Below are 12360 nucleotides of genomic sequence, written 5' to 3' on the forward strand. Positions count from 1 at the left end.
ATATATGTTTATATGGACATTAAGTGTAATAAATAACATTTTGAAGAAGAAAGCTTAATACTGCAGTTAAAAAGCAACTCTGGTCAGATGTTGCCAAACTTTTTAAGGGTTTAATTACAGCTGGTAACCACTGGAGGTAAAGGGAGAGGAACTTGCATGTTCTAATTACTGCCACCCGCTGAACTGAAGGTGTAGTGCAGTTTCTCTTAGGCGAACTGTCACAGGATGCCCAGCGTAATGTAAAATCATGCTGATGACCTACCCAGGACTCCGATTACCAGAGTAATACAAATCCTAGGGCTTTAAATCTTGGGGCTTTCAGTGGAAAATATTAGTTATGTTTCATTCCAGACCTACTTGGAGTCATGCAGGTTAATATACGAGCCTTAGCCTCTTTTAACCAAATCACATGATTCCTCTTTAAGTTCCATTAGCAGTTTGCTTGCTTTGTTGGTGAAGTTCAGCCGGAGGAGGCAGTTTTTTCCAAAAGAACCAATCAGCATGAATCACATAAAACTGTTGTTATGCAGAATTTAGAACACCAACAGTAACACCTTTTGCTGCTGTTCTCAAACAATGAACTTCAGATATTGTTCCATTTTATGTAGTGTCTAGACAAACTTGGTCTACATTTAGCCAATTTTATCCCAATTTTTGTGGTTTCATCTCCATCAAGCTCTATTAACCAAAATCAAGGTAACCTTTATGCTGTATTGAAATGAACAATCTACATTTAGCGTTTGGTATTCATGAAACAAATGCAGCTTGGTGAGTGTGCTGGTATTAAGTTGTTAACCAGAGCACTTTGGAGTTGTTGCATTGTCTGTTTGATTTGTTTTAAGTAAAGTACAAAATCCCTCCATGGCTATGCACCTTGTGTACAATCATTCATATTTCTGTTGCCTCAAAAAGTGGTCTACAATACAGCTTTCACCAATAACTAAAGTTAACTATAATTATAGACATCAAGCTGAAGAATTCAGCAAGCACTTTGTTCATTTTTCCTTCTTTTAATTCAGACATTTAAAAAAATACAATTTAGAGCTGTAATCAAAATACTTTGATGTGGTGAAACCTTAAAGTTTTTGATTAAGATTATCATACCAACACAATTTCATACAGCCCCATTCCCACTTGCACGTTTTTTTACTGCAGAACTATAGAGGATTATTTCAAGCTGTCATTTAACAACTTTTAGAAATGTTCACAATTAATACTGAATCTGGTCATGCATCGATTGCCAATAGCAGCTTCGTACTAATAGAGTGAGAGGCGGGATACACCAGACATATTGTGCCAGTCCATCACAGAATACAATTATTAGAATCAACAATCTAAAGAAAAAACATTTGGTGAAACTCGTCAAAGTTAAAATGAGTGTAATCTGTTGCAAACGTCACATAGACAGTGTTTCAGCACAATGTCCTCAAAATCCTGGCTTCACTGGAGGCTTTTGGTATGTGACACTTTCCATTTGGTCTTCTGCTCAGAATGTGAGTCTGTAAGTTTGTGTGTGTGCTTATGGGTCAATGTCAGTCTGTATAGAGGAGATAATGAGGCAGTGTATGCTTCACCCAGCTAACCTCTGGATTTAACTGACAAGTCCATCGAATCGGCTGCAGAAGTGGAAAACTGGAAAAGGATTGTCTGATTTTGTCACAGACCACAGAACTTTTGCTTGTTAGTTTTTATTTTTTTTTTCAGTGTCATTATTCAACAGAAAAAAGTTAAAAACAACGACTTAAGACACCAGGAAGGACAGATTCATACCCCGATCAAGAAGAAAAAAAATCTTTGTATGGTCAGTCAAAATTTGACAGAGAGAATAATAGCTTTCAACACTATTGCAATTACAGACCATGGAAATATTAATAGCAATCACTATCTAATTTTGTATATCATCATGGAACCAAGCTGAATATAAGAAAGATCACTGAAAACCAAATTCTTTCACAAAACAGAGAAATATCAACTGAGTGATGTAAAGGTTTACATTATACATGCAGGTGTTCTCTCCAGGGACCAAAACTGCCAGGTTTTCTCAACAAACATGGAGACTGATCGATATTTTAAAAATAGACGATATCTTCAAATTTTCCATTCAATATCTAAGACCATTCAGGTGAATTTCAGTATCTTAGAATTCTTGTTTTTTCTTCACAAGGAAGAGAACTGTAAGTAAATGTATGTTTAGGCGTTATTAGCCATTTAAATTCATATAAGAATACATTGCTATTGCTTCTGTTTAAGTAAAAGGAAACCCCCACAACTATAAAATACTAGCTCCTTTAAAGTCTGGTCAGCAAGGAATAATCAATGGATCATTATCTATACCTAAAACTAATGCATTCGCAATGATTTAATGAATTTAGCGTTAATCAGTAAACAATTAGAAATAGTCATTTTCATCGCAATCACTGAGTACGGGACCAGCCATTTTTGCCCAAATATAGTAACATCTCACTCCTGCCATCTTCCTGCAGTGACGTCACGGTGCGGTAAGCCTAGTGCCATTCTCCCCGCTCTACACGCAAAATCAATGGGAACTACTAGACTCATCTGTAATCAACGACAATTACTTAGAATTTCGAGAGGATTTCACCATTAAAATTCACAAGAGCTATATTTAAACTGACAATGCCCACGTGCATGGCAGTTGGATGTTGTAATATTGTCCAAAGTCACAAGTGATTTGGAGGTAAACAGTGACTTTACATGGTGCATGCTTAGAACTTTACATTGTACCAGAGATTATTAAATCCATGTAGCACAGGGTGTCATTGAGTAGTCTTAAGACTAATAAAATTGTACAGTGTAAATAAATCTATATCATAAAAAAAACCTCCTGCATTACTTTATGTAAAATAAGGTTCACATTTTAAACCCTTTTCTTTGCCAAAATAAATAAAACGTGTGCCTCACCTTCTTCTTGGACTTGAAGACATTACAACGGAAAACATTGCTCTGTCCATCTCTGGCAATGTAGCTGAAGATCTTTAAATCTTGTGAGTCGTGGGAAACGTAGAATATCCTAAAAGAAAAATAAGTCGTTCAGAATAGACAACCACAAAAAAAAAGAAATACAAATATCGAACAAATCGAGGAGGCATTTAAATTTTCATCTTGAGGCAAGGAAGTTGAATTATTCTATTTTAATTTTATTTTATTTCAAAAGTGGTTTTGAACAATAATTTTTTTTTAAGTATTAATTACTTGAAATGGTATTGAATAGAATTAGAATAAATATCCACTGCTTTTAACAAGAATATGAAAACATTAGAAAAACTTTTTACAGAGTCTAGTCGTTCAGGTAAATAATGTATTTCATTTTCAGCACGTTATGCAATCTAGGTATAAAGTACTGTAAGTTCTAAGTATACCAAAGTTTAATGAAGAATCAAAAGCCTTTTAGTTGTGAACCAAAACTACTATCTACCCAAAGGGACAATGATTATGCATCATCATCAAACTCCTTAGGCTTACCTTTAATTATCCCAGATAATGCCAAATCTTTGACCACAAAGCATAGGGAAACTAATCATTTTCACCTGTTAACCCAATAAATAGAATCTAACTATTAAACTGTTTGAATTTATATATTTGCATGCAGTTATTGACGTCATTACAACAGCCTCTGAAGACCGACCTGGGGACTGAAGAATATGAAGCAATTTATAATCAAATAAAGCATCTTCATCTTTTACAAGAATTCATTTAATATAACTTTCCTTTAGCAAAGTCCATCATTTTTATATTTTTACCTAAGGAATCTGTTTTCACAGAGCATTGAGACGTCCTCTGCATTTATATAAATCTTTGCAAGGATAAAATTAAAGAAAGCAAATTTTATTTTCGCTAATTTTATTTTAATTTTATGTTACCGATCTTTAGAAAATCCAAATAAAAAGCACTAAATTGTGTGGGCACTAAGTGCGCTTATTGCGAGCGACCTACAAAGATTGCAGATGCAACAGTTAAGACAGGTTTTGGTAACCCCTACTTAAATGACCAACTTGCATGTGCTGCTGAATTGAGATCTATTGTACAGAAAAAAGAAGAAAAAAAATCTATGCCATGGAATAGGAGCTACCACCTACTCTGCTCTGTGGATACAATTAAGTTTTCATGTGGTTTTCTACATGCAAACCTTTTTAAGATCAGGGCCTTTTGCCTTTTTATGGAAACATTTTCTGAAATCATGTCCAGAGCAGAAAACATTTCATCAGCAAACAGAGCCAGTTTCAATATTTTGGACATGTTGCATTTATATCTCTAATGTATAAAAATAACTGTTTAGGTTCTAAAATTGCTCCCTAAAGAAAATTGAATAATGAGCAGTAACCAACAGACTCAAAAAAACTGTTCCTTCAAAATAAATAACTCTTAATCCAATTGTTTGAGACTAGCCATAAAGCAAAGTTCTATGTCACCTGACCCATTCAGCGATGGATCTGACTCTGTAAAGTCACATCAGTGAGTTTTTGAGAAGGGCAGCCCACACTGTTCATTAATATAAGCCAAGTGCTGAACATTGACCCAAGAAAAATATGTAATTATATAGTATATTTCAAACAAAGCAAACACGGGTCAAACGTTATGTAGTGTTGCTTTAACATTCTCTATATGAGATATTGAATTTCCCTGAATGTAAAGGAAATCTTAACCCAGAGTAAACCCTCCATCATCAGTTAACGCTTTGGCTAGCCAAGATATTCCACCTCTCAATACTTTGCTTTGCAGAACGATGAAGAAATGTCGGACAGAAGTTTTGGAAAATACCTTTCAGGTGATTTTGTTTGTGTGCATTTTGTTATTGCTTTTATTCTCTTATTCTCTTTGAAAAACGAGTTAAGGCATAAAAAATAAAACAAAAAAAAATATTAGCCTCCAAACTTAAGGCCTTAAATAGTCTTTCAAGTTTGTGAAAGATATTCTGCCCATAGTCATAATATTAAGCCCAATGTAAGAAAGAAAATAGCCTACAGATCTTTATGAGGTAGCTTCATGTCTTTTAATAATGACATAGTTAAATGAAAATATAAAACATTGATTAAACCACAAAGCTCTTGTTTATTTCTCTGCCACAGGCTGTTATTTGTTACTGATTAGGGTTTCTCATTGTGCAAGTTATTACAATGAGCTTGATGTAATCTACTGTAAAGAGCATGAAACTTAAGGGGGGAGGCAGCTTTGTAATTGGGTAATTAGAGCTATAATATTAGGATGCTTTCAGTAATCTATCACACTGAGACAATAAAAAGACAGACGAGAGACAAGAGAAAACAATTAAAAGGAGGCTATGCAAATAAATACATGCTGGCTCTACCAAAAGGCTCATCTGTGTGTTGGGCCATGTGCATGTCCATTTCTGTGAGCAAGTTTTGTGTGTTTGTAATCAGGAGTTTCATCTACGTTCCCGGTGACATTTCTGTGGTATTTGTTTGGGTCTATTTTCTGGAAGCCAGACTGGCTCAGGCAACATCTTATGGAAGGTGTTCTTTATCAACACAGCTTAGCAGATGGTCAAATGCCAGACACGGCTCACTGCTGTGACTCATTCAATCACGCATACAAACACCAGTGAGCTAAAGAAAAGCTAGCCCATTTCTCTTTCTAAAGGACGCCATCTAAAAACTTCTCCAAGAGCTCATTGTATACAGATATCTAGACATCTAATAATCTGGTGAACATCCAGTGGATTTGACCTGTAAGATGAAAGTGTTGAGGGCTGCTGTCGTTGATGGATGTAAAAGCAATTTAAACTTAAATTTACTTCTGCCTTTAAACTAATTGTGACAGCTCTTTGTTTACGCAGTAAAAATGTCCTCAACCAATCTTTCTGCTTTATCAATAAACAGATTTTTGACTTGAACTTCATGTTTACCGATGAGCATTACATTATCTCTTGCAGATATGAGCATACACCTTTCAGCATTGAGCTTTGACAACTTTCCTTTTTTTTTGTCTTCTGTCAAATACAGATCTAGAGTGAAAGGGGGAAATCTAAACAATGCCACTTCTGAATGTTTTATATCTCAAGAGCACAGTACATGGTGCGGTGCATGGTGCGTTTTTCTTTAATAATCTCTTAGATACTAATCCTACATAAATTAGAATGTGACCACAGCACAAAAAGACTGAATAATCTAATAATGTGGAAAATGCATTTAAAAAAGGGTAATAGAAGCTATTTAATGACTCAAGTTTTTTGACCTCTTGCATTTTGTCTAAAACATTATAAGAGAGTATTGAAATAAAACCTTAAATAAATGTATCTGTTAAATTTATCAATAAAGTTATTTTTAATTTGGATTTCACAATATACTGTTAGAAAAGACTATTTTTTTGCCAAACAAATAAAAAAATCTCAGAAGACCAGCATAAAGGCCAGCATGTGGCAATGAGGTAAACGATAACAATCCACAGTATATCTGAGGTTCTATGAACTTCTAATTGGATAGAAAGCCAATTTGATAGCTTGTGGTCACCAGCTTTCAAAACAACAATAGACCAGTTTCATGGGTATTATAGGCTTAATTTCACCACCAAGCTATTTCTGATCATTATTTGTGGTTGAAAAAGGTCAACGTTTATTTACATTGGAGAGCAACTCTCATTTATTTCTCATAAAAGTAGGAAGTTTATCGATTTCCTACTCTGCTATGAAAATAACTGGGAAGGATGTCAGATTAATTTGGAAAGCTTCACTGAAAAAAAAATCTAAATTTAAGTATTCTAAAGTATCTAATTATGTTTTTCTTAAAATAAGTGCATTTATTCATGAATTGAGGAGGTGAGACACTTTGCCAATGGAATAGGACAATTTATATTTAAGTAAAAACAATTGTATTGTTATAATTCCAATGCATATTATCTAATTAACCTTTTTTATTTTCTTATTTTGAGTTAAGATACTCATTCAGTTGGCAAATGTTTTTATTTACCTACTCAAATTAAGGGTAAACGCATTTAACTTAAGAAATGTTGACTTATTTCTAGGTCATTTTTGCAGAGTTGGAAGCTTGTCAACACTTACATAGGGAGAGAGTTGGCTGTGTGCTGATACTCACATGTGGTATGTAAAGTATATGAAGACAGATGCGTAATAAAGCAAGTGTTTGAATGATTCCTGCTATAATGGTGGGGTGGAAGTTTAGGAGGATGAGGGATGGAGACCACGGGCTGTAGCTATCCAGCTGGACCCAGCCAGTCATGCAGTCTTGCAACCGCATAACCGCAAAGTCCACCTTAACATCCAAATGCGATTTTGAAATAAATAAAACACTCCTTTGTTCATTCATAGTGCTCTTTCTCATTCTTGTAGATACACAAAGACACAGAGAGAAGGCACCACATGTAACAAGGTACCACAGGTACATGATTCAGAGGCGTCAGCCAACAAGGCCGATTAAGCTCAACAACAGTATGGCTGAGTTTTACACTAAAAGAAAAGGAGGTGGATCCGATTTTTTTCCCTCATTCTGTAATAACCAGGTCCCCCGCTATTTTTACCAAACTTTACATGTGGCAATGGAAACCTCATGCAGATGCGTACTTTATTTGACCCAGTATAGGGTTACTGTCTTCGGCCTCAACTTAAACTATAAACTGTTAATTCTGGAACTCTCCCTCCAGCAATCAACTGAGTAGACACTTTAAGAAGTTTAAGAAGACGTTCTTAGCAGAAATCAGCAAAAATGGCAGGTGAAACTTGTCTAAAGATGCTAAGCCATTTTTGGAAAAGCCTTCCTGTCACAACATCAAAAACGTGTGTTTGATAAAAGCTACTGAGCCTTGGGGTTTTATACAACGTTTAGTCAGATTTCTTTGAGAAAAAACACCTTAAGCCCAATCTTAAGGGGGATGGAGGGTCCTTTGTTGTCAGAAAAGTCTCCTAAAAATTGTTGAAGTAGATGACGTCGATGATCATTAATAATTACTTTGCAGCGTGCAAAGATGGATTTAGATAATTTTCTGTTTAATAATCATTTTATAATCACCAGTTTTTAGTTTACTGTTATGGAAGAGGAGCAAAACATGTCTCCAACTCATTTGTCCATGTGTGTCAAGTATAAACTTAACAGAAACTTTACAAACCAACAGGATACTATAACTAAACAGAACTTGTTCCTCACAACACCGAAATTACTCAGTCAGAAAAGGAATTACTTGTTTAAAGAAGAACTGAAAATGAAACAGTGAAAAATGCCTTCTGCCAAGTAATGAAGTTCACAGACAGGAAGCACTTACATAATCACTTCAATCGAATCATGTCAACCAATGCTTGAATACTGACCTCCACCATTCAGCTAAATTCAACCCTTCTGTTTCTTTATGGACTTTGTCTATAATGTTGCACCCTTAGTAACTAGGATAAAAGACAATTCTCTGATTTAACTGAAACTGCTTATACACTCTTGTGATTCTTAATGTCTTAGTAACTGTGGAAAAACTCTGGCTGCCAAACTACTAAAGCTTTGCTGAAAGTAAGTAAAAGTGAGCTTAAATGGCTGGCTTAGCTGACAAATCCCTCTGCGGAACACAGATGATGGCAAAGATACATCTTTATCCACCGCCTCTCCGAGGAGCAGCTGCCAAACATTCAGGTGGAGACGCATCAAACAGATAAAAGCTTTGAATAGAAGACGAAGTCAAGAATGCTGTTTAACAGCGACAATAAATCAGACTACAAATACTGCCAGCAGCATACTTCTTCATCTTGAATATAAAGAGTTGCCTCTCTTGTTTTACTTGTCTTCACGAAGGAATGTCACTATCCTCTCTTACTGAATAAAATCACATAACAGCAGCAAAACTATTTAATGATGCTTCTACAGAAACAGATACATAGGTTAGATTTTTTTTTGTCCAAATATATCAAGCGTTTTATTATCATAGTAAGGCATACTTCGAAGTATAGTACATAGGGTCAACTTGAACAAAACTTTTTCCGGCAAATTGAATTATTATTAGCTGCTTCCATAATAGCATAAGCTCTTGCTAAGCCTTTTGGAAGCTATATGGCTTACAAATACAACAATCAAATCACATATATGTCAGTATAAATGCACCACATGCTGGGGAATGTTGTCAGTAAGACGTGAAGTAGTGACAAAAGGCTGATGTTGTGCCGTTGTGAGCAACAAGAGACAAGCTTAAACAGGAGTTGTAGGCATTTATACTAATGCTGACCACGGTCTTCTGTTTTAGCTGCTGCCTTTGCTTTTGCAGCTGCTCCTTTATTCAGGGATGCCACAGCAACTCATTATGATTTGCTCATCGGACTTTGCAAAGTATTTATGCAGGATTTCCTTTCCATTGAAACTGGGATTCAAACCCAGCTTCACCACATGGTAGTCAGAGATCTGTGTGTGAGCAGTCTGCATTTAATAACAAATCTCCGAAGGTGAGTAGCTGTGTACCTGAACAGGGCATGGAGCCTGCTTGAACTACTCAGTGGGGTCATGTGTAGGGCGACATTGGCGTTGGATGTAGGAGTTTGCCCTGAAATCGAAGGATTGACGGTTCAGTGTCGTTGTGTCCTTGGGCAAGACACTTCACCTGCATTGTCCACTGATGGTGGTCAGAGGGCCTGGTGGCGCCAGTTTACGACAGCCCTGCTTCTGTCAATGAGCCCCAGGGCAGCTGTGGCTACAATGTAGCTTGCCACCATCAGTGTGTGAGTGTGTGAATGGGTGAATGACTGAATGTAGTGTAAAGCGCTTTGGTCAAGTCTCCTGCCTTGAAAAAAGGCGCTATATAAGTACAGGCCATTTACCATTTACCATTTTTAAACCTAGCTTAATGGGAAATGACAAAAAACGAGTCCAGGGTTGACCACGACTTAAAACCAACCAGAGCACATTTATTTATTTTAAAAGAAAGTAAAAAGATGATTGTGTTTGTGAAGGAAAATACTTATATTGAGATCCTATATGAACTGTGAATAAATAAAAAGAGGAAAAAAAGAAGGATGAATGTTTGATGTCTAACAAACTCATCAAGTTTAAGTCAAAGGCGATGTAAAGGCAAGACTGAACCAATCCAACTAGATCACATTAAACTCATGATGTTCCAGGAACACAAAAACAACAGAGCAGCCTGCTTCAGTTAAAACACCTTAACCTGGCCCTTTTTAACTATTACCCTGGAATGTAATGTAGGATTAACTAGGCTCTCAATGACTGCTCACTTACTTACACACTAACAGCTAACAATGGCAATAAGCCCTCCCTGTTAACAGGCTGATGCCATCGTGCAGGAGGCCAGCGATGAGATGTTTGAGTAATGAAGTGGGGTTGCTGCAAAATGCCTCGCTCATTTTTCCTCCGATAAATTGCTGCCCGTGAAAACACAGGAGCCATAAATCAAAAGCAAAGAGGCAAAACCCTCACACACACATTTATAGCCACACACGCACTCATCATCACCAATGGTACAGTTACTCAAGATCGATACAATTTTGTGCCTGTGCCAGATAAGACTTTAGATGTCTGTGTTGGTCTGTCGCAGCATGAACATCATGTTCCGGCATGAAATCTGAACTAAAAGGTATTAAATATCTCCTCACATGAAACATCCTGTTATTGGAAATCATTGAAGGCTTTCTACCGCACGACACATGTAGAAGTACAGTAGTATCACTCTGAAAACGGAGAATCTCGATATAAATCCATGAAAATATACAATTTATGTTGAAGTAGAGCTACCAGGGTTTATACTCCTAATCTGTGTCTGTTGAAAAGTGGATGCCGCTTTAATAGTTTATGTTGTGGATAATATTTAGATATTTATAGACCATATATAATAATTCCAATCATCAGCAAACAGTCCACACCAAAATTAATTGAGTGAGAGATGAAACTATATTGGATACAGCAATCTGAAGTACAAAAATTTAGCTTTTTTATACTTACACCTAATGGAGAGTTTAAAAGGTGAGAAGTGTTAAAGTGTTTAGTGTTTCAAAGAAACTTGGAAGGATGTTTTAGTCAAGGTTTGATTACTGAAACATTTTATTTAATCTTAAGCCAAGAAGGTTTTAAAGGTTTATTCAATTTTGAGTTGTATTCTAAAGAATCTGAACTGAGTGCAGAAGACTTTGAAATGTTTTCCTGGTACTGTATATGAAAGATTGAGTTATTTTGAAAAACTGCATTCATACCTCTAAATAATGAAACAAAACACTATGAATGAAATACCTACTTCAACAAGTAAACAGCAGAATGTTGACAGCAGCTGACAAGTGGCTTTTTATCTCTCGCTTTTTAAAAAGTGCTTAAACCCCCTTATTGGTTACTGATTGGTTACTGCACCTAAGGAAAACAGAACTTTGAGGATATTCAAGAAAGCTTATTTTTGGATCTAAGCACAGTTACTAGTAGAACTTTGCAACATATTCTCATTATCAGTGCGTATGAAATCGTATGAAAAGTTATGCACACTATTTCGTACGTTTTGGACGTTTTTCCTCAAAAAAACCACATCAGAGCGCATGCGCTGGCAGACAGAAAAAAAAGCAGATCCGCGGATGGACGTAAAACTGGGAAAAACAGTGCAATCATCACTTATTCATGTCTCTAACTACGTTGCTTGCTGTTTTATATCTTAGGGTTAGGGTCAGGGTCAGGGTTAGGGCTAATTGTAATTTATATTCTATATTCGTGAATGGTGCGTCAGATGCGCATGCACATAGGACGAAAAAAACGTCCAAAACGTACGAAATTACGGTGCATAACTTTTCGTACGATTTCATACGCACTCATAATGAGAATAGGTTGAACTTTGTTATGTAAATAAATACAATATATGAACAAATATTATGTCGCTGTGAAAAAATTGTAATTTGAGTGAAACAGAAATAATAAAATTAACAAATCAATCTTAGAGTAAAACGTCCATGTATATATAATGTGTTTAAAAGACAAAGATCAACATTAAAAGACATGGTAAAACTAGATAAACATGAACTCATTATTTATTATTAAATATTAAGAGCAAAACAGTCTTGTGTTTATCAATGAAAGACTTATAGCGAGCAGCGCATAATAATGACTCCCAAACTGAACAGTTCACACTATTTTTGTTTTCATGTATAATTATTGCTAACAGTATCATCAGGGTGGTGCTAGAAAATCCAGCTTTTAACAATCTGCAAAATTCATAAGTTTTAATGATTTATAATCATTATGAATGGCACCAAAATTACTCTGTTTTTTCTATCTATCTATCTATCTAGATATATATATATCTATACATATTTTTTTGCGGGGGGTAATATTTTGATTAAAAGGGGCTGCTGAGTGGAACAGTGGGTAGCACTGCTGCCTTGCAGCAAGAAGGTTCTGGGTTTGATTCCTG

General features: G+C 35.8%; 1 protein-coding gene across 2 annotated transcripts in view; it reads right to left on the reverse strand.

The window, feature by feature from the left end:
• Positions 1-12360, reverse strand: part of LOC107083026 (carboxyl-terminal PDZ ligand of neuronal nitric oxide synthase protein-like) — a 184185-nt gene that overhangs the window by 94203 nt on the left and 77622 nt on the right. For both annotated transcript variants that reach the window (XM_015371959.1, XM_015371960.1), the window contains exon 5: positions 2923-3031. In XM_015371959.1, coding sequence (XP_015227445.1) covers positions 2923-3031 — 109 coding nt within the window. The remainder of the gene's footprint in view (positions 1-2922; positions 3032-12360) is intronic.

Source organism: Cyprinodon variegatus, unplaced genomic scaffold, assembly GCF_000732505.1.
Source record: "Cyprinodon variegatus isolate N-32 unplaced genomic scaffold, C_variegatus-1.0 Scaffold67, whole genome shotgun sequence".
In the NCBI taxonomy this organism is placed as follows: Eukaryota; Metazoa; Chordata; class Actinopteri; order Cyprinodontiformes; family Cyprinodontidae; genus Cyprinodon; species Cyprinodon variegatus.